A 27,788-nucleotide genomic window follows, 5' to 3' on the forward strand; every position below is an offset into this window, starting at 1 on the left:
TGTATGTGCTCTGGGTTTTTCAAAAGATAAAAATTATACCCTTATTACAGTAGTGATTTCACAGTAACATATCATTGTCTAGAAATATTTTTCTATGTTTAGGATCTAGGTGTACAAAAATCTTTAAGACTTAGCTTATCTGTTTTCCTGGCTAAGCATAATTTCATATAAGAACTTTTCCTCATGCTATTAAAGTTAATAAATCAATAAATTGGAGGCATTGCTATCCCTCCACAAAGTTGTGTGAGGAACAGTCACAAGAACAATTCCGTGTTTCCTTATCTACTTCTAATATGTGTTCTTTCTTACTACATGGTAAAAATTAGATTGAGTAGAGAGCTACAGATAAGAAAACATTTTGATCTGGTAGTCTCTAAATACTCTTGCATTCTAATGAATATGTCTCGAAGTGATATCTTGTAAAAGTAAAAAATTACTTTTTCTGTTAGCCTTCAGAACAGCTTTATCAATGACTTTCCGCTTCATACTGCAGGAAAACGCAGGCTGCATATGGACTTAGCGCATTATGTGTTGCTGGGATTCTTAAAAGAAAAAAAGAATAGCTTGTTTAAACTGCAAACAGTGTTAATGTATAGGTTATTTTGCTTTTAAGAGGTTGGGAATCATGGATGTAGAAGTAGCCCTGTCACCATGGGCTGTGTTCTGCCTCCGTGCTGCCCTCCTCATTTGCAAGCCACAGGGCTGATACTCTTTCTCAGGGCCGTTTTCGTGTGGCCTCTGCAGCGGGGGGAGGGGGAGCGCACCTTTGTGTTCTGCAGTGTGATTTTAAGGCAGTGGCTGAGCACAGCCAAAGGTGATGCTCAGGAGATCCCATGTCTGCGTGACTGGTGCTCGGTGCTGAATGCCTCGGCCCTCTGCGCCTGCACCATTTTTTTTTGTTTTGTGCTGAGATTCAAATGACAGGGGTTTTTAAAGAGTAAAAATAAGACACTTGAAAGGAGCTGCGATACGCGTTTTTTTAAAAGACCAGCTTTTATTCCCGGTACACTAATTTTCAAGGTATTTTTCTAGAACAGTATTTCTCCAAGGCTGGATAGTGTGTGTCGGAACACCTGCTGTTCGTTGGTGTGGATGTAGGGGTCGGAGCTGTCGCTCACAGGGGTAGAGAAGGCTCAGGCTGGTGCTGGTAGCTGCTTGCCCTTAGCAACGGCCATGGCTGCTGAGAGCCGGCTCCCGTCGGTGCGGCTGGGCGCCCACCCTGCGCGGGGCCAGGCCGCGGCCCCTCGCTCGCCCCCGGCTGCAGGGCTGTCGCGGCGGCAGGAGGCGGCGGCGCCGCCCCTGGGGGGACCCCGGAGGGCCGGGCCGGGGGCAGGGCGGGTCCTCCCGCCGCCAGGGGCGCCGTTGGGCGCGGGCGGAGGGGCCGGGCCCACGCAGCGGCGGGGCGGGAGGGGCCGGGGGCCCGCAGGGAGCGGCTGAGGCGGCGGCTCCTCCTCTCCAGCCATGGGTGAGCGGCGGCTGCGGCGCCCGGGGAGGGGGGCTGCGCTGGGTGGGGGGCGCCGGGGCCGGCGGCGGGGGAGCAGGGGCCCTGCGGCGGGCGCCCCTCAGCCGCCGGGGGTGCCGGCTGCCAGCGCGGCGCCCGCACTGGCAGAAAATGTCCGCTGCGGCGGGAGCGGGGCTGGGGGCGGCCCGCGGCCTCGGGGGGTGGTGGCGGGGGCGGCCCGGAGCCGGGGGCCCCGCGGTGTGTCAGCGGGGGCTGGGCCCGGGTGCTGGCGGCTGTCCTCCCGCCCCCGCCGGTGGCTGTGCGGTGCGGGCGGCGCCCGGCTGCCCAGGTGTGGGTCGGGGGGGCCGGGCGTTCGGTGCCGAGGTCGCTTTTTCTGCTGGCTGTCAGGTGGCTTAGGGACACCTTGTCCAGCCTGTAGTCGTAGCAACTGCACGCTTGGGTTTAGGTTTTTTTTTTCTTCTTTTTTTTTTTTTTTTTTTCTTCTTCACAAACACTGTTTGCGGTAAGGGTTTGCTTATCCAAACTGGCTGGGAGGTCTCTTGGGCCAAGCCTTGCCCCGGTGAGGCCGGCGACATCAATGCCACCTGCAAATAGTCCCTGTCTGGGCTGCTGCTGCAGGGTGAGCGCAGCCTTTCGGAAGCCCTTCGTAGCTTGTTTTGCTCCACAGACGTACAGACTAGAAAACATGTTCTGTGAAATTCTAAATCTTGATTATTTTTTTAAGAAGCAGGTGAAGAAATCGGCAGGTAAATCACACTTTAAAATGGACCTGAAATGTGTTTCTCCCTCAGAAAGACGAGGCAAGAGGGCTGACAATTAAAAGGACAGTAGACATGTAGGTCTGTCTGTGGGACGGATCATCTCCAAAACTCAGAATGAGGTCACCTGAAAAAGGAATGTGTCAGGTGCCTTTGGGGAAATAGACTGAGTACGTGGCAAGGGAGAGCTGCCCACCTGACGTCTGAATCGAACCAGGCTTCTCCTACAATAATATTCATATTTAGTAATGCCAATAGCAAACCTTAATAAAAAAGCAGAAAGCCTGACATGAGCTTCACCCACAGAAACGCTCCTGTTGTTCAAGCCCCCATCTGTTCCAGCCAGGGATGCTGGTGCTGCTTTCGGTAGGGCTGGTTCAGTCCTGGCAGCTGAGCGGGCGGGAAGTCAAGAGACAAACCAGTGAGCTGTGACCATTAACTGGATAAATTTTTGCCAGAGTGCTGTCGCTAATTGTCTGCTGTGTCTTCTGACATTTTCAAGTGTTCTCTGTTGAAGTACTGGTAAATTGAGAGACTATAAAAGTAGTTTTTAAGGTTATCTTGGGTACATAATCTCTTTTTTTTTTTTCTGGAAAACTGAGGTTATGTTGTATGGTAGTAGTAGGGTAATTTGATATTTGACAGGCAGTTCAGAATACAAAAAATTAGAAAGTAATTTTCAAAGTTTCTAATATCTAGATACCTGAAATTGCGGTATGCGAGAAATGAGACAAGTCATTTCATTGCTGTTTGAGAAACCAAGAAAGTACCCATCTGTTACGGTGATTCTTTTTGTTTGGCTTTAATGTATACAGTTCTTCACGCTTTCTGATGTGCGAAGAGATAGGGTCAATACTTGAACATACAAATACTCAAATTTGCAGAGGAAGAGGCTCACATTTTTTCTCAGACACAAATCTGTAGAGGTATTTGACATCTGTGTCTCAGTGTCTTAACAAATGAAGGATGCAGATAATATTTTTTGGGTTTTTTTACCTCATTTGTTAGATTTAATTGCAAGTAGCAGAAGACAGTAAATCATCATCCTTTTTTGCTTCTTTCTAAGCTACTTAGATCATGGTGAATAAATAGAGGGTTGTTTTGTCTGTGTTTCAGCCTGACAAAATAGAGGGTGGCCTGAGTGTTTGAACTGCTTCATTACAAATGAAGATCAACTAAGAATCTCCTGAACGCTGGTTTCAGTAGCAGGAGTTCTAAGAGGAACCTTGTCTGTTCTGTCAATTAAGATGATTTTCTAAAGCTGTGGATTTTTTTTACTGTCTACATTTAATCCCCAAATGCGTTTTTGTAGCATGTGTTTTGTGCAGTTTACCAAAAACATTTTTATGGTAAAGCAAAACCTTTAGTTCTTAAGTTTTCTTGTGTAGAAAATACTTTGTAGCTATAGTCAAAACTGAAATTTCAGTATGTACTATTTTCCTGAAACTGCTCCTGGTTTACAGGCTAAGGCCTTGTACAGCATAAGCAGGAAAACATGTGGTTATGTTGCTATGAAATTAAGACTAGAGCAGAAAGTGATTATATATAAGTATGATGTCTTTTTTTGTAGGTAGACTATAATACCCCAAATAGATACTTATATTAATAGGAATTTGATATGATAAGGGCACTGGCTGCTGTTATGCAGCAGAGTTTTTGAGTGCAGCATTGATGCCTGTGTTAATTTGCAGTTACTGACTGCTGCAGAAATGTACTGAGACAACACAGTACCTGAGAGCTGACATTGTCCGCCTCGTTTTTTCATTCATCTATTAAAACAATGTAGGGTCTGTAAGGGTGTTTGTTGGAGTGGGTGCTTTTCTTTAACATGGTGGTTTATAGTGCTTACTAAATTACTCCCTTGAGTTTATCTAGAATAAGGTAAGTTGTTCTTTGACCAAGGTGGTCATGAAGCATTTTATTATTTTGGGTCTCTTCTAAAACTTGAACCATAACTGGTTTTGTTTTCTTTATTGTCTTAGCTGTAAAGGACCCTACAGCTGTAGAAAGAGCAAATTTACTCAACATGGCTAAACTGAGTATCAAAGGACTCATTGAATCAGCTTTGAGCTTTGGCCGCACTCTGGATTCTGACTACCCACCTTTGCAGCAGTTCTTTGTTGTCATGGAGCACTGCCTGAAGCATGGCCTTAAAGGTGTGGTAATTGCTCTCGCTGCATATTTCTCATCCCAGACATGCCATCTTTCTTCCTTCCTTTCTTGAACGAGATAAAATCAAAGTGTGTTACCTTGCTTTAAGAAGTGAAGAAACTATACTCACCTTTTTATAATTAATAGTGTCATTATTAATACATCACAACATATGTTCCCACATTTACCAGCTTTTTCTTTTCTGTATCATTTGTTGTTAGTCATCCAGGGATTATCACAACTGCATGCATGTATGTAGCTTATATTTTTAGCTAGCTTTCGTTTTTACACTATTTTGTTCTAGTACAGCAGTTTTATGTTCACAGTAAAGTGATTTGGAAGATGGCTTTGGATCTGATGAACTGGCCAGTGTCACAGTTATCAGTTATCTCTAAGTCTAGAATCAGTGGTTAATGCTTTCATCACACCAGCTATTTTGAAGGAAGCTGCTCCAGTAGTTGAAGTTAATTCAGGTATTTAATTTTTGTTTTCCTAGTAAGAAAATCCTTTCTAAGTTACAATAAAACCATCTGGGGTCCTCTGGAACTTGTGGAGAAATTATATCCAGAAGCTGAGGAAATAGCAGCAAGTGTCAGAGATTTGCCTGGCCTTAAGTAAGTAGTATTGGTAAAATACAGCAAGAAAATAAAGGACCTGATTGAGAATTTACAGATGTCTCATGATTTCATTTGGCATTAATCAAGTCTTTGAACAGCTAGCACATGATACTGGGGAGAGCACAGGTGAATCTTTTCATATTTTCATATATTTTGCACAAAACAGCTAAAAATGTAGTATTTTTATGTTCTTTTCTGATGTTCCTGGGAGAAAAGCTTTCGGAGTGGTGGACAAAAGCAGTGCAAAAAGAAAAGCGTTTTGTATCAGTCTGCAGTCTAGAACTGCAGCAAACTCTTGAGTCTGGTCAGCAAAGGCTGTATAAAAACAAAGGGTAACATACTGAAAAGTATTAGGCAGCTTTTCAGATTCTTGTGTGTAGGGTCTGTCTCAAATGTAAATTTATGCTGTGAACTACAATCTCCTCCCATTCCTCTGCATTCTGCTTTTGTATTTAGCTATGTAATTGTCTGTACATTAAATTCCAAAAGAGTTTGGTACATTGTGATTGGTATATGAGAGCATAAGGGTTATAATTTATAGCTTTAGACCTTTATATCTGAAGCACGTAGGTATATAAATGTATCAGGTCAGATGACATAATACCTTTTGACAAGCATGTTGCGCTCTTCCTATCCTGACATTGCAGGCAGTCTAAAGGTCCATGTTTAATTTGTTGGGTATTAATATTTGCCAGTTACATCCATTTTCATCTTGACTTGTCCTTCTAAGATACCACTGAATTTGTAAACAGGTATCAGTTAAAGCTAGAATTCACTATGTGTTGTGTGGACCCAGAAAATAGGATTGGAAAGGCAAGCTTGTGTGATGAGTTGTAATGGACATTTGGTTACTTTTTTCACAATTCCTCTGAAGACTTTATAAGGAACTTGCAGAAAGGAGTCTGAATGGTTGCAGACATTTTACTGCAGCTAGAAACGGGACTTTCTTGATTATCTTTACAGGCACTGTCAGGTTATGAGGAAGGTGCTTACAGGAAAACAGCACCACTCAAAAATTCTTTCCATGCTGCTAGCCTTGCGCTGTGTGAGAACAAAGCACATTGAAATATAACAGTGTGGAAAGTTGCGTGTTTTCACTCTCTGAGCAAAACAGTTAATTTTACTGTCAGGCTCTTGTGCTTTCTCTGTTCCTGTTCTTTCCAGGGTCTGCTCCCAAGCCCAGCTGAGTTGAGGAAAATTTTTCTGATATTAACCCAAAGCTTGGAGTCAAAGCCTAGACATTACGGCTTCCCAGACTGCATTGCTTGACTAATAGTTTAGAATACCCTTTCAGAAATACCAGTTGTTCTACCGATAGTCTGGTAAGATGTTTAAGACAGTGAATTAATTGATATATTGTTGATTTGGGACTGTTTGTCTCCGTGCCCTTTTTTCCAGAACACCGCTGGGCCGTGCCCGGGCCTGGTTACGGTTAGCACTAATGCAGAAGAAGATGGCCGACTATCTTCGCTGTTTGATCATTCAGAGAGATCTTCTTAGGTAAACAATTAAGCAGATTTTGCTTATAATTTATTTTTACAGGTTTAGTCTCCTGGAAAAAAAACACTATTATTTTCTATTTGATACTTTTTAATGTATCCTTAGTGTAGCAAAGTGTATCTTCTGGACTGTGGACTGATTTCGCCCAGTCCTCAGGGTAGAGGGACCAAACCTTGCTGTCTCATCAAGATTGAAGGCCAGCTGAGGGGCAAAGGGATGCTTCCTTCCCATCACATGGGAGAGACTGTTCTTTCATGGGTGAGGGCAATGGGGCTCCCGCTGCAGTCTTCCACCATGCAGAATATGGACTAGAAACCTCTGGAGAGGAGAATGAATTCACTCCTACCATATGCATGGTTTCCTACTGAGCTGCCATCACATGGAGGACTATTGCCTTAAACCTTCCTTTCACAGTTCTAAAACTGGCATTGCTCTCTCCTAGTGTAACTTCCTTGTGGTGGGGTAGTTGAAGCACAAAGGGGAAAAACCCTTGTAATCTTAATTTTAGTTTTATAACCTATACATATTTTTAAGACTTTTCTTGCATGCCTGGATAATGCTGGTATGTCAGGATGACATTGGTGTTCAGCAGCTATGGGCTTTTCCATTGAAAGCACAATTTGTTTCATAGAGTCTTAAACTTTATTTAAAAAACACAAGGAGGAGGACATAAATGTTGGTATTCTGTTTAGTGAAGCATTTTTCTTTTAAAATCCTTGTCAGCATTTTAGCCCTTTCCGTTTCCCTTCTCTTACCCATTTAATCTCTTACTTGGCTTCTTTACTTTCAAAATGTGTTCATTAAAGTCCAGACTTTTTCTCACACACGGTAACTTTTTTACCATTTTTCCTTTGTGTTCTCTAGTGTTTCTTAACAGCATAAGAATTGTCTGACTCAGTGTGGCCAAGCATTCATCTGTTGTAGTATTCTATTCAAAAGTGGCTAATAACAAGTATATAGGGAAGAGCTTTATTTTTTTTGCTTTTTTTTTTCTAAAGGCAAAATAGGTCTTGCCCCCCAAATTCCCCAGACCTTCAGCAGCTTGTAGCTCAGATATCTGGAGCCAAAGGTAGTATCTTTGATTTTAACAGCCTCTGAGACAAACCATGCCCTTTCAGTTTTTAAATATTTAGGAGGTAGAAGTATGGGCAGACCCAGTTCATCTTTAAGGATGTTGGAGTAAGGCTAAAATAAGAGAAACAATTCAGATTTAGGTGTCATGTTATTAATTTGTTGGATGTGAATATACTGTGTATACCAATAAGATGCAATTTTCTTTTAACAGTGAATTTTACGAGTATCATGCACTAATGATGGAGGAAGAAGGAGCAGTTATTGTTGGGCTATTGGTTGGGTTAAATGTGATAGATGCTAACCTTTGTGTGAAGGGAGAAGACCTAGATTCACAAGTAAGTCCATACAGGTAAAGTAATGTACATGCAGTCTATAAGATTTTTACGTACAGTGAGTTTTATTAGTATGGAGTTGTGACTTGTTAAAAATCTTTAGTACTAGAAACTGCTTAGGGCGTGATGCTGCTCCTTGATCAGTGGGGGGCTGGTTGCGTTACTATCAGTTGGGTCAGACCTTTAGAAGTTGATAATTGTCAAGAGTGCAAGGGTAACATCTTATGCTTTGTCATCAAATGCATGCAGTGGTAGCAATACAGAGTTCTTTGCATCTTAATTGTATCATTCCTCTGCGGGAGAAGTATAATTCCATGACCAGTTTATCCCAGTCAGTCCATTTATTGTTGTTTTGGAACATATAGGAATGTTTCAAGGACCTGAAACAAGAACTTGCTTTGCATAGTGTAATAAAAGACCTTATAAGAGGGTGACTGCTTTCAGTCTGCAAAACAAGACTTGGAATTCTTCCTCCTTTGCAAAGTGCTTTGACTTTGAACTCTGATCTTTTCCAATAAAATCTTTGCAGATTCTTTTTAAATAAAGTCAGCTGCACAAGTATTTATAAGTAAATGTAGGCTGTGTTCAGTCCTGATTGGGCTTTTTTCCAGCTTCTTTGTGGAAAAAATCATAATAGTTTGAGTATTATTGTGTTGCAGCATATATTTGATGAAAAAGCAATTTCTGTGGAACAGAAAAGTTACAGCTAATCGGGTGGGTGTGCTGTTTAATCATAGGGATAAGTTGTCTTTGGTTGTTCATTCTAGTTACTGTCTAATGTTTTAGGCACTGATCTTGCATACTGGAAGGTGTAACATTGAGAGGTGTGTAGTTACAGAAAACTTAATAATTTGCTTTTCTTAGTATTGAGAATTACTTATGTGTATTACAAATCACAAAAATCTGTTTCTAGCGACACCTTTGTTACCTAGGTCACTTGGTGGCTTTGCTGTATGAAGGGAGATAAAATGTGATTTTAGAAGGTAGTAGTGGCTGTTCTGATGAGGTTTTAGAGTAATTCTCCCTGTGAAGAGTAGTATAAATAACGCACCTTCTCAGAGAAGCCAGAGGAAGCAAGTTGTATTGAGCAGAAAAGAGAAACGTCTGAAGGATGATGGAAGCTGCATCTAGGAGCATAGTTCTGGTATGTTAGAAGAATGCTATTCAGTGGTATAATGTGTATATGTACACACGGAGAATTAAAACAAAGTGACCTTTATAGAGATAACATTTTACTTTTTTATAGACATAGTATTTTGCTTTGATAAGCAAAATTATGTTTTTTAAAAACCTTGTGGAGAACAAGTAGACCATCATAGGAAACTGACAGGAGAGCATTGTGTAAACCAAGGAAACATTGGACTTAGCAAGTTACTGGTATTCAAAAGCTAAAGGGATCTCAAGAAGGAAGCAGTAGATCAGATAAATTGAAATACTTCGTGAAAAAATCACTAGAGGCCGAAAAGGAAGGGTATTGGTAAAGCAAATGTGGTTAAATACTTTCGTTACGTTTGTAAATAGAGTTGGAAGCAAAACTCCTGGTAATGTTATTTATAGTATATATGATTAAATTGCAATTGAATAGAAAATGAATTAATTAGATTCAGATTTAGAAAGGTTTAAAAAAATGAATGTGGTTGAGTTGACACACCTGGGAATCAGCAAGTGTGGAGAGGTAGTATTTGGCAAGGAATACTGAAAAAATAAACATGGGGGAAACATGAGTTTGGGAGATGTGTTGTGATAGCAAATCATGTGAAACATTACAGACAAATTACCACAACTCTGCTCAATCAGTGATAGGGTTGAGTAGTATCTGGTGATTCGCCAAACAAAGTCTTCCTGTAAGTTCTTGGCTAAGCTCAGTCCCCTGAAGTTGTCTTTTCTTTGGGATTTGATACATGGCAAATGGTTAATTTTGTTCAAATGTAACATAATTCTTAACAAATATGTGAGACTACCCTTCAAAAAAACAAAAACAAAAACAAAACCCTAACAACAAACTTGCTTAAAATGTTACAGTTCATTCTTTTGAGCTTCTGGCTGAAACTGGACCAATCTTAAAAAAGTTGATGTAACTACTTAGATACAAGACTGTGAATATCAACAGCAGTTACTTATATGATATGAAACTGTACATTTGCTTTCCCCTAGGTTGGGGTGATCGATTTCTCTGTGTATTTAAAGAGTGATGATGACATTGGGGGTAAGGAAAGGTATGTCCTCACAAAATACCTCAGACTTTGCATGTTAACAAATGATTTCTTGACTGGTGCCCTGCACATTATAGAAATAAGTCAGACTCCCTAAAGTGAAGTCTTCTGATCTCATGCCTTGAGAAAAATGGTGTGCTACCTTGTTCTGTATTACTAGTTAGCTGGAAGAATATTTGCACTGTGAAGCAAGCTTCAGCGACGTTACTTAACTTACTTTACCTGATGGACAGTATTGGAGGATTGCAAGGTGGCAATGAAAAGGAACCTGCTAACCTTTAAGTGCTCAGCTTGGGATTTAGTCAGTGTTTCGAAGAATCAAGAGTTATGGCAGAGTAAACATCCTTTTTCTTTTGCAACTATGTGTATGTTATGTTTCATGTAGAGAAACTGTTTGCAGTTAAAGCATTGGGATTTTTTGTCTCTCACTGATGTCACAACATGTAAGTTCCTGACTTAATGGTTGTGAGTGAAGTTGCTTCCTTTCTTTTTAAGAAGCACAATTAAGATGGACATTTGCATATTAATGATATGTATATTTTCAGTACATAGTTCGCTACATCATTTTGTTGAAGCGGATTTTATTATGTGCTTGCTTTAGAAATGTACAGATTGCTGCGATTTTGGACCAAAAGAATTATGTTGAAGAACTAAACAGGCAACTGAAGTAAGTATTACTTTGAAGTATGCATGTCAGGCCAAGCTTACAGGTAAAACACCTCAGATTCCTTTTCTAACACAGCTTTGTGAGAGAAAGGGGTGCAGATTCTTCATGTTTAGACTGAGGATGTAGTGAAGTTTGAAAGGATACGCGCTTCTGGAGAGACTCAGAAAGTCTCTCAGTTTTCATGCTTTTGTTTTTGACAGTCAGAACCTTTGTTCCTCAAAGAAACGAAAAACAGAAGGCCAAAACTGATCAAGGTCCTCACAGTTTATAACTTCACAGGAATGAAAAGCTTGATCTGGATTTTAACTGCATTCTGTTTAACAGTTCTCAAAAAGTGTTATTGAGTGTTCTGAGTGAATCCACATGGTTTTGTTTTTTTTGCCTTTCATAATATTTTAGTTTGTAGCTTTAATGCCTGGGACCAAAACTGAGTAAGTTTGTTGCTTGCTGGCAACTACTTACACGCTGTAGGTTGTGGTTCCTGTAGAAACAGTTTTCAGGAAAGCAGCCTTTGCTGGATGGAGCAAACCTAGTCCACCACTTTATTTATTATTGTACAAATATAGCAACAGTGATTGTAATTCTCTGAGGAGTATTGTACAAAATTTAACATTGTGAGGAGCTAAAAAAGAAAAAGCCTACCAAAACCAAACAACAAACCCACAAAGAACTTCTGTAGAATCTGTAGTATAGCTGATCTTGATCCCTTTTTGAAATATAATCATATTTTTTAACTTCTAATGCTGTTAATCTCGATCATTAGTTACTGTGTGGCTACTGTTGGGGTAAAGATATTGTGATTTGAAATTGTGTCAGTCAGTGAGCAGAAACCTTCAACAGGACAGAACTGAGTGTGTCAAATATGAGCAAAGTGAAAGGTAAGGAGAAAGGAACTGTCACAATTAAGAACAATTGCATTTATTCAGGTGAGCCTGTGTGTATTGAGTATATTCCTGTATGCTGGTTTTTGCAAGAGATAGAGATAACCCTGGGAGTTAATCGCTGTACCTCACGTTAAAGCTTTTGAGCTTGTTTGAATGAATTTTGATGTAATTTTGAATAACATTTTTTCATTTTCTTTTTCAGTAGCACAGTTAGCAGTCTACATGCAAGAGTTGATTCATTAGAGAAATCAAACACTAAACTGATCGAAGAGGTATTATTTTCTTTTAGTAACGTATAACAGATATTATTTACTCTCAAAGACTGTTTTTCTAAATAAACTTAGATTATTTAGTCAACATACATTCTGTATAATATGTTCCAGTAGCTGTATTTCGACTTGAAGAAAAGGTGCAGTAGCTGCAGGAATTTGAAGTCAGCTTGCCTGGGTAGCCTGCAGCATCAGTAAATTAATACTGTAGAACATCACCATTTCCCATTTTGGACAAAACCAGAAGAGAAATTGTTCTTGATGCCAGCTGTCAGTCTGATTTTGTGCAGATGACTAGTCTATAATAGATGACACCAGTTGCTACAAAGAGATGGAAAGTAGTTCACTAAGCAATTTCTGTTACTGTTCTCAGCTTTAGCCAAAGGATTGTTTCTTGCTTATTTACCGTATGCTTGTAGCAGTTTTTAGCCCTGTATAGCTCTGGTTTTGTATTTATATCCTGTATTTCCAGTTATCTGTGATGCTTGACTAGATTCCAGTATTTTTAGCTTTATAAGAGAGGCCACAATTTATTTTAATCCAAGCTGCTTGAGAAATAGTTAATGAAGGGGAAAATTGAATTGTCTACATTCAGTTGTTGAAGAGATAGCTAGAGCTCACTGTGAGTATTGATATATCCAGATAGAGGGAAACCATTTTTTATGAGCGTTAATTCTTAGATTATTCTGGTTCCTTTACAAGCCTTTAGCTCAACTGTCTACCTGTTTTGATCAGCTGGTTTATAATTCTGACATTAAGGCATATACTGTAGGGCCCAGTTCTAATGTTTCCTTTTTTGTTAATATGTTTTCATTTGGGAGACACTTTCTTTTGTAAGTTGCTCAGTATGATATAATAAGATGTCCAAATTGAAAGGAAAAATATAGGATGAGGAAATGAAGGTCCTTAAGTCATAATGAGGCAATGAAAAGAAAGCATATTCTTTACCAGACATGAAATAGTGAAGAATCTTGGAATGTGCATGCTGTTGTGTAATGGAAGTGACACTAAAACCAGGAACTTTGTTTTCTTTAAAAACAGTTAATCCTCTGTTTGGTAGACTGTGAGAATAGAGCAGAGATTGTCTTGGTCTTGCATTCATCAGAACGTTTTTTTCTTTATTCTACACACAAAAGCAGTCATACTGCTTTTCCTTTTCTTCTTTTCTTTTCTTTTCAGTTAGCAATAGCCAAAAACAATATAATTAAACTTCAGGAAGAAAACCATCAATTAAGGAGTGAAAATACTCTTATTTTGATGAAAACACAGCATCATCTAGAGGTATGTTAGTTCTACCGCATGTAACATAGTAACGTTGTATGGTTCATTGTCATTCAAACGTGCTTACATCTGCAACTTGAAGTACACAGTAGCTGGGCCAAATCTAAACCAGCTTTTATTACGGAAAGAACCTATTAAATTTGAGAAGCTTTAAAGTGGCATAAATACATTGAAATTCTAGGACACTAGATTGTTTTATAACCACATGCAAATTTTGTAGCATTTTTCCTTGCATTCTTTCTAGTTTTTTTCCCTTTTTTTCTTTAGACTATAAGCTATATCTAAGAGCATTTAAGGCCATGTTATCTGAAAATCTTGTCACAATAGTGTGTATTTTAGTTGGCAAACTGTCTATTCTGATGTGCCTCATTATATAGAATGTCATTTGGAGTAATCTTATATACGGTTGCTGAGCTTTTTTAAGCTGTGATTTATAACTCCTTATTTAACTTCCTGTATATTTTACAGGATAATTGGTAAAAGCACAGGTTAATCAGATATTTGGATTGCTCAGTACTGAAACCGCTATGCATTAGAGTGACTTACTGAAGGAGGACTGTAATGCAGTACAGATGTTTATTTTCCTAGATTTAGTCAGTTCTCATTGTAAAACTAATGACCACATAGCAGAAACAGCTTTTTCCGTGTTTGTACTGTGCTTGGAGAATATGTTTTTAAGCCTTTATTCTCTGCTGCCCCCCCTCCCTCCCTGCCAAGTGTTAAATTTATGCTATTAATGGCTAAACTTGTGATGATGAAAGATAAATTCTTTGTATCTTTGTAGGCAACTAAAGTGGATGTTGAAGCAGAACTTCAGACATACAAGCACTCCAGGCAGGGTTTAGATGAAATGTACAATGAAGCACGAAGACAGCTTCGAGAAGAATCACAACTTCGACAAGTAAGTGTTCTTTGCTAGGATTACACAGCACTTCTAGAAGACATTATGCTTGAGAAGAGTCAGTATAAAAGTATAGTTTTGCTTTTGCTGAGATTAGATGCTGCCTTTAATTGACTTTAAATGCCTTTTCTCTAACTGCCTATAATAAGAAGGGTTTTTTAACAGAGCAAGCTACATCAGTATTTCTGTAAAAATGTTGCTAAAGCATGATGAAGCAAATACAATTTCATTGAGAAATTTTTAGGTAAGCTGTTAGCAATACTGTATGCTCTGTACGTGTGCTAAATCTTTCATGTGAAAATAGAAATCCTTTAGTTCTATTTTTGTAATTAATACCTAGGCAACTCTGTGCAACCCTGGGCAGGGTAATGTCTTATGTGAGTTGTATTATCCCAAAGTTAAAAACCCCCACATTGGTCACTAAGTGCATTAACATGTGATGTTTATGAAGTGGATAATTTGCAAAGTTAAAGAAGGGCAGGATTTCTGAAGCGGTGAAATGGGTGGTGCTGCAGCTCTGTTAGTTAGCTTTTGCCTTCTTCAACACAGAGATAAAATGTTGCATAATTACTTAAAGATTGTGTGTTACATTATGTTTGTGTTTTACAGGATATGGAGAATGAGCTAGTGGTTCAAGTTAGTATGAAACATGAGATAGAACTTGCCATGAAGTTGCTGGAGAAGGACATCCATGAGAAGCAGGACACCCTCATAGGCCTTCGACAGCAGCTTGATGAAGTTAAAGCAATTAACATGGAAATGTACCAAAAGCTGCAGGTAAAGGAACAACCTGCTGTTAAACTGATGAAATGTATTTGATGGGAGTGAGAGATGCATTACCATTTTGTTTAGTTAAATGCTGCTCTTTCCTTAATTTTTGGTTTGTTTCTACTTCTTAGGTCAGCTTGTCATTTTGGAACATTAGCGATGCAAGCATGATTTCGCACAAAGTAGTTCATAAGACAGTCACTTAACGTTAATGGGTTTATGGGAGAAAAGAGCATGAGAATAAGACCATGGCCTAATAACATGCTATATGGAATCGAGAAAGTAATAGTACATCTAGCAGTAATGACACTTTTTGGCTTGCATTTTATAAAAACCCAAGAGAACGTAGGCATGTAGTGAGGAGTTAAGAGACCTGAACTTACAAAGTAAGGAAAGGCATTTGGAAAACAAGGTTGTGCTAAATGGAAAAAGCTAATTACAGGGTGGTGGATTTTCTTTAATCTGTTAACAAATTAAGAAAATCTGTAACAGTGCAATGGGAGAATATGGATCTTGGAGACCCAATTTGCAGTTAACAAATGACCAAACACCAGGGAAGTTTAGCAGTTAATTAATTATATTTATGCTGAACAGAAATTTGATTTATGGAATAAATTATCAAAAACAGCGCAAGAAACCAGTCAAATCTATGCCAGAATGAGCAGAAAAAAATTAGGATGCTACAGAGAGGTAATTGAGATGATGGACAAAGGGTGCTGCTTTTCAGCCTGCAATTGTGAGGAAACTGGACCAGAGGAAGAGAGATGGAAAGAAAAATAAGAAGAGACTGTTCTTCTGTATGTTAGGATCTGTAGGATTTTGTTTTTCTTCTAAAGCTGTACTACCGGGGACTGTGGGTAACACTGACTTCACTTAATGGCGTTCAGACCCACTTCCTGGGCAGAGTAAAACAGTTTAATTATGCCCGATCTCTGCTGTTTGGGAACCAGTTGATAGTGTTGATCTGTATAGCAAGGATAATGCTCTACCTTTTGTTCAGATCTTCACGCTGTGGTTTTAACAGCTCTGCAAGCAGTCAAAACTGTGAAGTGTGTTAGTAAAATTCTTAAAAGATTTTTAGGCACATATGGTAGTTTGCTAAGAGTTGGAGAACCTTAGTGATTTCCAGGACTAAGCATCTTGGTTCTTTATTAGTAAGGTTCTAATGAGCTACTTAAAAAGATGATCAGTGGATTTAAGTTGACTTGCAAAATGATTAAGAAAGGAAACAAAAATGAAAAGTGTGTACTTATTTAAATGGCATCTATGCTTGCAAAGTACAAAACTACAGATTTGCTAGGCATAAAATTTTAAGTACTGTCAACTACATTTTTTAGATGGGAATGTTTAAAATTAATCAAAACCTGAAGCCATTTTAACATCTTTCCCTTCAGGTACTGAATTAAGAAAACCCCATGAGGTAACAGTGTAATAATATATATCTACTTCAGTTTTAACCTTTTTTATACCACAGGTTTCTGAAGATGCTATGAAAGAAAAGAATGAAATAATTGGTCGATTAGAGGATAAGACCAATCAAATTAATGCAGCTATGAAACAACTAGAACAAAGGTACAGGTCCATCTTTTGTTTTTCTCCATTCATGTCTCCATCCCTTTACATTTTACTGCATTTCCTACAGTTGCCACTGAAATGTAACTTTCAACTAGAACATTTAAAAAGAACCTTTCTGAAACTTTTATTAGTGCTTTACTGTTCGATTTTTTTTTTTCTTCTTTTTAAAAAATACACTTATTTTAAAGACAAAATTATTGTCTGTTGCTTTGGAAGTACCATTATTTTCAATGATGTAAAGAGTTTTTACATGGAAAGGTTGAAAAGTGAAAGACTACAATTTACAGTATCTAAATTTACATTATGGTTAGACTGCATGTATTACATAATATTAAAATGTGATTTGTACATTTTAATTTAGTGGTCTATATGCAACATTGATCTTTTTAAATGTAAAATATAACATATCCATAAGCCCTCTCATGTTGGTGTTTGACATGTCTTTTTTTTTCATTTAAATCTGATTATGAAGAACATGGTTATATATTAAAAAAATTAGTGACATGAATATTCTTTTATTGACATCCTTTTTCCCTCTTTTTTCTTTTTCTTTTTATCCTTTATCCCAATTTTTGTTTTTACTATTTTGCTGCCTTCATCTGTCTTTGATTTTTGTCCACTGCATTCATGAAGTGACAAAGATCTGTTAACTCAAACTAGGACTATTGCAATGTCATTCGTCAAGTGTGCCAGCAATGAAGCTCAGCACCAGTACAAACTTGTCAAAGACATATCATTCTGAAAGTTCCTCCAGATCAGTTGTGTTTAAATAACTACTGATAAAATACAACTTAAGAATTTTAAAATTACAACATTAAATATCAAGTGGTATTAGAAATCCTGCACTGTAACTGATCGTAGCTGGGTTCTGTTTTGTTTTCTGAAAGAACATCATCTCCGATCTCACTTTACCCCTCTTAGGAGAGAAAAAAAAAAAAAAAAAGAGTAAACTACTGCACTATTATTAAGCAGATGTGAGCTAGTTTTTTAATGCTATGAAATCACTTACTGTTTGTCAGTTTATTTTAAAAGGTTAGCCATCTTTACTTTGACTGTACGTTTTTATGACCTTTGTTTCTAATTAGTGATTTTTCCTATTCTTTGTGTTACTAATAGATTTAAAAAGCAGCCATTCTGACTAATATTTCCCTTCTCCCCTGCTTATTTCTTTCACTTTTAGGCTGTATTAATCCAAAAAGCATGCTCTCTGTTGGGTTTTTTGGTTGTAACTAGCACTGTTTTCTTAAACAGAGTGCTGTATCAGAACAATATATTTTAAAAAAGATGGTGATGTCAACATATATGTTCAGTATGTACAGTGGAAGATTTACAGGCGTTGGAGATAAAACAGCTAAAGCACAAATTCCATTTTGCTGATGTGATGTGGGGTGAAATATTTTCACGGAATTAAAATGTGTTTGGAGCCTGGACTTGGATGGGGCTCCAGACAGCAAGGACAGCCTGCTCTAGCAAATTCTGTAGCTGTGACTCCTGCCTAGAACAGCTGCACCATGATAGCTACAGTGGAAGTTGTAGTAATAAAAAGGATTTACATTTAGGGCCCAGATCCTAAACCTGTCTAACTTGTTTGTCAGCTAAGGATCTTGCCTGTCTGTGGCTGTCTACACTGTAGTCATAACCTACGGTTTTGTCCAACCCCTTTTCCCTCCCTCCGCTCATCACTAAGCAGTCTTTGCAACTCATATTTCTGCTTTGAGTTGCTGCTTGCCTGCACCACAGAAATAAGAGAGTTTTAGCTGCTGACTGCCTTTGATACGCTTCCCACTGTTTGCTCTGAAGTGTGGAGGGGAAGTTGACTGGGAAAAGAATCTTGGGGTCTTTCAGCAGAAGGAGATGAGTTTGCAGAAGTGGCGGCAGGACACAATAATACAGAAGGCTTTCTAGTCCGTGGTTATATAGTACCTTATTCCTTGGTTTGGAATTAGAAAGCCTTTTAACATGGGATGGCTACTAAAAAATAAGTACCTCCCATCCTCAAAGAAAACCCAAACCAGAAAGATGGAATAGAACAGCAGGTAGACCATAGCAGAAATGGGAGCGTTAACCATCTCACAGTCATCTATGCAAACAAGTATCTGCCTCAGTATCACCTGAGTTGCAAATTCTGCTGTGAACTGGGTCCAGCTCAGCATTCAGTTGAATTGGAGCAGTGCAAGTTAGTCTTGGTGCTAGTCTAGAGGATGGTGCTGTAGCTTGGCTTGGCTAGCATGTGTCTTGGGTAGCAAGCTGCCTTTCTGCCTTGGTTGTGGAAACTACACTGCAGTTTAATCTGTGATTTAGGGAGGACTTTAACTTGCTTTTGGTGTTACTGTCTTGTGTAGCTTCGTTCAGCTGCTTCTGCCCAGTGAATTGGTCCTGCTTTTTCCCAGTATTCTCCTTTCCATACATGTTTTGGCCCTCTGTGTACTACTGTTGCAAACGTGACCAGGAACATCCTTAAAACAACTGGTATAGTTGAATGAGATAGTACACACCTCATAAGGTAGTTTAATTCCAGCCTTTTCTTGCTGGTTTACTGGCAGCTTTTGGAAACTCCTGCTGGTGCAACCTCATCAGCGGAAGCACAAATGTAGACAAATTGCTGACTTAATTTCTTTTTAGCTGACATCGGGAGTTGTGAGTTACTCTGCATTCAGCTAGCTGCTGGGAAGTGAGGAATCAAGCACAGAGAGAGACTATCATAGATTTCTCCTACCACTTACCTGAGAGGCCTTTAAAACAGTTTTGTTAAACAGGACGCAGGAGGTGGGGACATTCCAGTGGTATTTTACAGGCTCTTTTACTCTCATGCCTTTTCATTAGGACAGGTGTTGCCATGATATAGCACAAATTGCATTTTAGTACCTTTACTTTTGTTACATTACATCCATCTGTTTCTGGACTGAAGAAGGTGACTAAGCGGAGAGGAACCACATTGAACTAATGGATTCCAAGCGGAGTACTAGCTGAAGCAGAAACAAATCCCTGGAATTCAGAAAGGAAAGATTAAATAAAAGAAATAATCCCTCATTTCTTGATTAATCAGTTTTATTTATTTTGTCTATAGTATGGAGCTATTTTAACCAGTGTAAGAATGCATTATTTTTAATACAGACTATTTAAATTGAATAATATGATGTAGTTGAGGTAGTTCTATAAACGTAGTGGGACCTGTCAGGCTGTGTCTTGTTGTATTAGGCTAGGTAATTTTTTTTGCTGCCTGATCGCAGTGCTCTATATTCAGCCTTGTGCCTGAATTGTTTTGAGCTGCTTTTGCACAACACATGCTCTGCCCTGTCTTAATGGGTGATTAGTACAAGCCAAGTACTTTTACAGGATTTATTTGGGGGGGGTGAAGCTTCCAAAAATAACACACGAACATATGCTAAAGGGAAAAAAAAGAAAAAAGCATTAAGGTATATGCTTCAATTCTAAAATATGTATCATCCTGCTTTGTCATCTGTTATTCATGAACATAAAATAAAACAGTGATTACTTACAGTGATTACTCTCTTACTGTATGAAAAAACAGGAGCTAGTTCTCTAGGCATTGTATGGATTTCTCGTTTGAGTTTGTGAGTTTCCCCCAAACTTTGTTTTTATTTAGAAATGTTTCTATTTCCCCATTTTTCTTTTATTTGTCTTCTTCACCCTCTACACCCTAGTTCTAGCTTCAGTTTTACCCAAAGTTGATTTGAATTACACCAGATTGCAGCAAGCAGAGAAGGCTCAAATGGAGGCTGAGGCCGAGGATGAGAAACTTAAACAGGAATATGTGAATAAATGTGAAAGTCTGCAGAAAGAATTCTCCCAGAAGGAGAAACAGCTGTAAGTATATCTTTCATGTTTGGAAAACTACACAGTAGTACACATTCTGCATTGCAGTGCGTCGTGTCTTAATACAGGCTGGTTGTGGAATGGTTTTGAACAGAATATAAATACTGAAAATCTTCATGTTAGGTACTGGCAAGGTAGAAGAATATATGCTATTACAAGAAAGTCAAGCTGCCTTTGGTTGCCTCTAAAATGGTGTGCAGCTTGAAAGCGGGGGGAATAACAGCATTATTTTTTTGTCTAAAAGTGCCAGCTTAAGTCACAAGGAAATTACCATTAAGTGGGGGAAAATACATAGTGTAGTAGTAACAGTAGTAGATGTATACACAATTAACAAAACTCACAAGTATATAGTAGTATGAACTTAAACAGAAGTGGCATAAGAATAGTATAATTGATCAAGCTTATGAATAACGTAGAAATGCTTTAACTTACCACCGGGCAGGAAATAAAAAATTATAATCCACTGGAGTCTTAAAAAGTAATACAAAAGCCAACCCTCTAGTTTTTCTCCTGTTAAAACCTTCAGTACCAATTTAAATAAATACATAATGTAAAAAGGTCCCTGTAAGGGCAGGTGTTTTCCCTGTTTGGAAAGGTAACAAGTAAATTCTTTAAGCCAGTTCAAATCTGTGGCACCAGAAGGATTCAGTTTTAAAAAAATAGTGATTTCCAATCTAATTATTAGCCCACCCTACCTCTCTTACAACTCAAAATGTTAATAAACTTGTTTAACTGTCATACAAATGTTCACTTTACTACCACAGTCATCTTTGCAGATTTTGGCAAAAGAACAGTTCAGACCCCAGCCTTAGAATTCTGCAATTCTGAAACCTCAAGGTCATGTTCACTTCTGAACTTTTCCAGCCAGATGCTGAGGTAGTGTCCCGAAATGTAAGTTTTTCCTTTAAAAATGGGTTTGATTTTCAAACAGGAAAATTAATATGGATACAGGTTTTCCATCAAAAAAACCTTGCATGACTACTGTCAGATTCTTTCCTCTTTTATTGTGTTGGCACAATTTAGATCTAGAAAGTTGAGCAGTGCTTCCATCCTTTGGTTTCTTTGCAACGTTCTAAACACCAGCTCTTCCATGAAACTGATAGTGAAATTCCAGCTAGAGTGGATCTCCCATCAGAGTAGCCCTAATTCCTTTAACTAGACTCTAGTTAAACAAATAGTTTAGATCCTTCTTTATGTTGAACCTCAGCTATGTAGAAAGCTCACTTAAATAGTAATTTAAAGTCCTTCCTCCTTTATTTTCAATTCTGTTCAAAATGCCATAAACCTTAGTCTAAAATAGAAGTTTCACATCTAAGGGTATAATATTAAATGACTTTTTGTGTGCACCAGAGATATATGCCATCGTTGTCAGCATCACCAAAGGCAGTGTGGTTGGTTGGTTGGTTGATTGATTTCAGAAACAAGCTGTGTGAAGTTAAGGGGGGCTTTGCCTTATGCATGTTTTAAAAGCACTTTACAATTTCGTGGTTAATCTTCTCTTGCTCATTTATTACAAAGGTCAGCTCTTCAAAATTATGCCATGTTCTTGGTCCTTTAAAAAAGCATATATTTTTTTAAAAAAGAATCTTTAAAAAAGCATTTTCTGAATGACAGTGTTTTGTTTTGTTTAGTACCCTGATGTCTGAAATATTATGATATTGATGCAGTATTTCTGTTTCAGAAAAGGTGTAAGATGATCATTTGTTTATTATGATAATAGTATATTGCACCCAGAAATAAATGTTTTTGTTTTTTAAAAATGATACTCTTATGCACAGTGATTGTTTTGTTTTGTTATGCACATTTTAGGCTCCAGCTGGAAACAGATTTGAAGATAGAAAAGGAGTGGCGGCAAACCTTAGAGGATGATCTTCAAAAGGAAAAGGAAACTGTATCTCAGCTGAGAATAGAGACCCAAGAAATAATTAACCTTAAAAAAGTAAATTCTGCAGTAAAACTTGACTAGTAATTTAGAAATTGACTGCAAAGTTAATTATGAACTTAGATGTGGTATTTTTAAGAATTTCTGCAAGTAGATAAGAAAGATTAAATGTATTTGCACAAATAGGTTAAGAAAAAAACATGTTTATTTTACTCCCCATTCAGTCCTCAGATCAGAACTCAGTGTTTTGAATAAGGAAAAACGAAATCCTCGTTTTCCTTTCTCATTGGTATCGAAGGCTCTGTTTTCTCCTCATAGGAAGTGCTTCAGCCCCTCTCTGACTTAGTATCCGTGGCTCTGTAGTAGTGCTGACCTCTGCAATCAATTGTTTTTCTTCCTGGAGAGAACTGCAGAAGCAAAAATGCTTCATCTCTTGGGATCTAAGAGAGTTTAATCCTGAGTTGTTGCTGTTCAAGTTGGATTTGGGAATCTTAATAGAGAGCCTGATGGGTCATTCATTCACTTGACTTTCTCAGTAAGGTCAGCTTTGGGTAGTAGCAGTTTTCTAGGCAGTAGGCAAATACAAGTTTGAGAATAATTGGGGGGTTTTGTTTCTTTGTTTTGTTTCTTGTTTTAAGGAGTTCCTTAAACTCCAGGAAAAGAACAAACAACTGAAAAGGATATGTCAAGACCAAGAAGCTGCTCTCCAAGAACTGGCATCCAAGCTGAGCGAGTAATTTTGTTATTCATGATCATGATTATTTTTGTCATATAAACTTTAATTAAGAAAAATAATAGGATGGTGGTCATGTGAATTAGACTGTATATGACAGTATTACCTAGCCAGTTATCAGTTAGATTAGGTCTGTTTATTTTTATTTTTTGGCGGGTGGGCTAGCTGTGACCTTATGGGTAGTTATAGCGCTCTGAACAGGAAATCCTGGTTTAAAAGGACCTGCGGGCATTAGGAGTTTTTTTGCTCTGGGAATGGCTGGCTGGTTTGCGTGTTGTGGCATTCCCAGAGAAGAACCCATGTAGGAGATAACAGCTCTGTGTGCAGCAGGAAGGTGCTGATCTCTTTGTGAGGGTGCACGCTCTTGGATTCCTTTCTTTGAAGAGATGAAGATTCTCTGTGTGACAATCATAGCTCATTGTTGCCAAGTCTGTAGAGCATGTAAGGGGTTACTTTATCAAAACTCCTTCGGACTATAGTGAGCAATAAATTTTTGAGCACAGCTCTCGTTACAGTTACATGTTAAAGTTTTACTTAATGATCTCTTGTCTTCTAAGTAGTTTTGCTGTGATTAGTGTGGACTTTCATGCCCTGTAGAATAACCTAATATGTATACTGTGCCTCCGTCAGTCCTGAGTGGGTTGGCACCGGGTGACTGTGGGGAGGCTGGTTTCTCCATAACAGCATAACACGCTCTTGTACAGGGCCAGAATTTTTTAAGTTCTGGTTTTGCACCAGTGCACCGTGCTAGCTTTAGGTATTTGCACAGAGCTGTGCTGGTACAAATACCCACATAACCCCAAGCAAACTTCCAGCCATTTGAAGGTTTCTGAGCTCTTTGGAGACAGCGTGTCTTTGTATAGTGCTTAGTATAGCAGGGCGTGAGATTGATTGCATCCCTTCGATGCTGCTGTAATATAAAATACTAACTAAAAGTTCAGAGTACTTAGTTTTTTAAGTACCTACAACTTTTGTTAATTATGGTCTAACAACTTTATATTAAAGTTTAAAATAACATTATCTTATTCTTTAGATCAAAGCTGAAAATAGAAGATATAAAAGAAGCAAACAAAGCATTGCAGGTTAGTAGTATTTGGAGGAAAAAGAAACTTTTGAAGTTTTGCCTGTTCCCTTTGAAATATTTTGTAAGCATGAGAAGACTTCTCTCCAACAGCAACTATTCAGAAGAGATTCATCATATGATTTCCTCCAGTGGGAGAGAACCACAGACACCCTGTAACCTCATGGGGAAAAAGATACTCAGTTGGTTTGGATTTTTCTCGTTTGATGTACAGCTATGCATTTTGACACTTTTCTTGCAATGGTATACCCTTCTGTGTTTTCCAAAGTGTGTCTGGGGCAGAATATGCAGACAACTGTGCTTAAGTTGTCTTACTTAATGTACTACTACTCAGTGATCAATAAATATTTGATCAGCCTAGGAATTAAGTAAACTTGTAGCACCAAAGCTGGTAAAATACAATCTGTAATGTCAAGAGGTTTGGAACTTTTTTGAAGATCTGCAGGGAGCACTTGAGAGCAGAGATTTTGTGTTTGATCATGTGGTGTGTCACCTTGCATGTTATTTCAGTCAAAGTAAAGGTGTCTGAAATGGTTTTGTTGATCAGATCCCTGGTTTTATTAATTGGTTTTGACAGAAGGAAATTAACAGTTCTTGACGCTGCCCTGGTTTTTTTGCTTTCATGCATCTTGGGGACTGATTCTCTGTGATGGGCAGGGAAATAGGCTTCAGCTCTGAAACTTGGATACCTTTCTGCTTTTCCCAGCTCTGCCACTGACCAGCTTTACTACCTCGAGCATGTTCTCTTTGCATCTGTTCCTGCTCTGTCTTGTCTCGTAAGGTTTTGCCGTGTTTCAGAGCAGTCTTGTACTGCTTTAGAGTGTCTCTGTGATATTAGACTGGTCTTGGGGCATTCAGCAATTCAGGCAGTAAACATACTGCTGTTGATTTGTCTTGCATCCTGGAACCCAAAGTTTAACTTCATCAGATATATATAGTTACGTTAATTTTTTCTCCAGGGCCAGGTTTGGTTGAAGGACAAAGAGGCTACACACTGCAAGTTGTGTGAAAAGGAATTTTCTCTTTCCAAAAGGAAGGTAAAACTTTAACAAAATTTCATCCAACTTGTTTACATGTATTATGAGAAAAACATTAATTATCTTAGAGGTCTGGCATGAAATGTCAACACTCAGATGAATGCATAGTTACTTTTGAGATGTCTTTCTAGTTCTCTGATACGTACAATACAGCTGGGACCTAATTTCAAAAGAAACACTGCCGTTTGGTGACGTGCCACAAAGGAGCATGCTTAAAAATTATTCAACCTACTTTGTGGCATCATCATCTCAAACGCTTGTCAGCTCTGGCACTGTTACAATTTGACATCTGTGGAAGTCTTTTTATGGCATTTTTTAAATGGACAAATTATGTTTATTGTTATTTTAAAGTAAAATGTGATATTAATCTTTATGTTTTATTAATGCATGCAGGAATTTTTGTGTTACCGTATTATGTTAAAACTCAATTAGCTACCAGAGAGAAGCATCCACTGGCTCGAATGTCATTGCTTACATTTTTATATAGCAGAGTATGTTATTAATCTGGGGGTTGAATGAATCTGCAAAGCATACATATATATATGCATACACACACACGCAGAGTCCTAGACAGACTATCTACCATGGTCTGTCTAGGATTGCATCATATATTGAGATTCAGATGAATTATCTTTTGAAAACTGATTCCATGCTTAGACTAAAGAAATGGAAGTGATCGCATTTTGGATTGCTTTGTGCATAATTTTATTGGTGTCTAATTACCAAGTGTATTTCCATTGTGAATTTTAATTTTTAATCTTCTCCCCATTATTTAGCATCATTGTAGAAACTGTGGTGAGATCTTCTGTAATGCCTGTTCTGACAATGAACTGCCTCTGCCTTCTTCACCAAAGCCTGTTCGGGTCTGTGATTCCTGCCATGCAATACTTATACAGAGGTGCTCTTCTAATGTGCCATAAGATTATTTTACAAGATATTTATTGCCTTTTGGTATTCAGCTAATCCTGTAATAAAATCCCAACTAAAGAACATACAGCAGTATTGCCAGAATTTCAGGTAAGCAGTTTAGAGTTGCATTTTCAAGGTACCTGAGGAGGAGTTTCTTGTCTGCTTCCTGTTGAAACAAACAGAGAAAATGGGACCCAAATGTAGAAAATGTACGTGTTAAAAATACAGATGAGAATGTCAGTTTACCAAATGGCTCAGATGCTCAAATGGAGGAAGCCGGGCAGTTTATAGAGGAGACTCAGCGTTAACATGTATTTGTTGAGTATCTTAGTCGTTACAATGATCTTGAAAAAGGTGATACGCTTACTTGCTTTTACAGGCTAGTCTGCAAGAAGTCCAACCTAATTCTGCTGCAGAATGTGCCTGTGATGTGCTGTTGTGAAACAAAACTGTGTGCTAGCTGGTTTTAAATTGTATTTGAAAAAAGTAACACAATTAATGCAGTGGTCCGATAAGTTATTGCCAGATGCCGTAGTAGTTTACTTCTCCTCAGTTACTGAGATTTGATACATCCAAGAGTGTTGTACTGATGGCCCTGTTCTTTGTATGCACAGGTGTAAGGGGAGATTGTGCCAGGCAGGTGACAGACAGTGCTTCCAGGCACTTGGTGAGGGAAAGTGCATTTTGCTGAATTCATTTTTTAAGTTAACTATTTGATATATCTGTGTTTCCGTTAAAGGAGAGATGTCCGTCACAAAATTTTTGCCTGACGTTGTCTGTAACCTTCAAGGGATATCTTTGTGTTATTTTCGTGAGTCATGCTATAAAGCTTATAAGTGTAGTCACTGCATAGCTCTAGAGGCAGAGTGAATCTGCCACCAAGAAAGATTAGGATTAAATACTGGGGTACTGTGTTCTTTCTGTGTTGGACAGGAAGGTTCTTCCTTGTTTTGTCAGCACCTTTCTCAAACTTTCAGAGTTTGTTCCTAAACTTCATTTTTTTCCAGAGCACTGTTGGGTAGGCCTAGGTCTGACCACTCTTCGCACTGATGGCAACTTCCACTGGAATGTAAATCCTTATGCTTCCCATAGACAAATACAAATACATCCTTTGATAAATTGTCCTTGCTTCCAGTCACTGCACTCGAACCAATCCACCCTCTTCCCTTCAGTCGCTTGTGCGATGGGGTCCAGCTGCAGAATCTCCACGCTGTGGTTGGCGCTGGCAAGCTGCCGGCAGAACCGTGAGCCCCATGGTTCCTTCAGCCATGGGCTTGGGAAATTCCTCGTACTGACAGGAGAAGGGAGGCTTTGAGACAGGTCTTTTAACTGTTCTTGCACTTTGTTTAGCTTAGCTTTGTCTTTTGAGGATAGGTATTTAGTTACTATTCTAAAAGCTAATACAGCTGTTCTTTTTAACACCTCAATGTAGTTGCTTATGTAGCTTTTGTAAAGAAAAATGTTTTTTAAATTACCTGATGTAACTTTTTGTAAAATACAAAACAAATACTTGTAAATCTGTAAATAGCTTTTGGAAAAAAATAAACTTAATTGATCTGCAACTTAACTGTGGGAATAATGTCATTTCATTTAAATTTGTAATTCAGAGTCTTTTGAGTGTTTTCTTATGACTTGTTCAAGTTGCTTAGAAAGTCCTTGTGTACGCTGGGGAGTGGGAGCTACCCTGCTAATGACGGAACAAACCACGTGCTGCTCACATGCCGCCTGAAGGTATTCTGGGAGTGTTTGCTGGTGGGTTTTACGTGGAGCAGGTATGGAGGCAGCAGGGTTTGATCCAGGATACAGATGATGCTAGTATGTACTGCTTTAATATGTAACTTTTCAAAATGTATTCAA

General features: G+C 38.5%; 1 protein-coding gene across 2 annotated transcripts; it reads left to right on the forward strand.

The window, feature by feature from the left end:
• Positions 1 to 1,379: 1,379 nt before the first annotated feature.
• Positions 1,380 to 27,498, forward strand: RUFY2 (RUN and FYVE domain containing 2). 2 transcript variants are annotated; one of them, XM_056351652.1, is made up of 18 exons: positions 1,380 to 1,465; positions 4,203 to 4,376; positions 4,868 to 4,985; positions 6,387 to 6,488; positions 7,774 to 7,897; positions 10,049 to 10,110; positions 10,709 to 10,774; positions 11,861 to 11,930; positions 13,107 to 13,208; positions 13,993 to 14,109; positions 14,719 to 14,886; positions 16,352 to 16,449; positions 20,161 to 20,280; positions 22,099 to 22,228; positions 22,810 to 22,904; positions 23,938 to 23,986; positions 24,945 to 25,022; positions 25,799 to 27,498. In XM_056351652.1, exons 1-18 carry the CDS (start codon positions 1,462 to 1,464, stop codon positions 25,940 to 25,942), a joined length of 1,821 nt encoding a protein of 606 aa, XP_056207627.1. In that variant the 5' UTR covers positions 1,380 to 1,461; the 3' UTR covers positions 25,943 to 27,498. The 2 variants fall into 2 exon arrangements, with proteins under 2 accessions (XP_056207627.1, XP_056207628.1); XM_056351653.1 differs by lacking the exons at positions 20,161 to 20,280; positions 22,099 to 22,228; positions 22,810 to 22,904; ... (1 more) ...; positions 24,945 to 25,022; positions 25,799 to 27,498 and adding an exon at positions 17,086 to 17,303.
• Positions 27,499 to 27,788: the final 290 nt, after the last annotated feature.

The sequence above is a fragment of the Falco biarmicus genome, chromosome 9, assembly GCF_023638135.1.
Source record: "Falco biarmicus isolate bFalBia1 chromosome 9, bFalBia1.pri, whole genome shotgun sequence".
Lineage (NCBI taxonomy): Eukaryota > Metazoa > Chordata > Aves > Falconiformes > Falconidae > Falco > Falco biarmicus.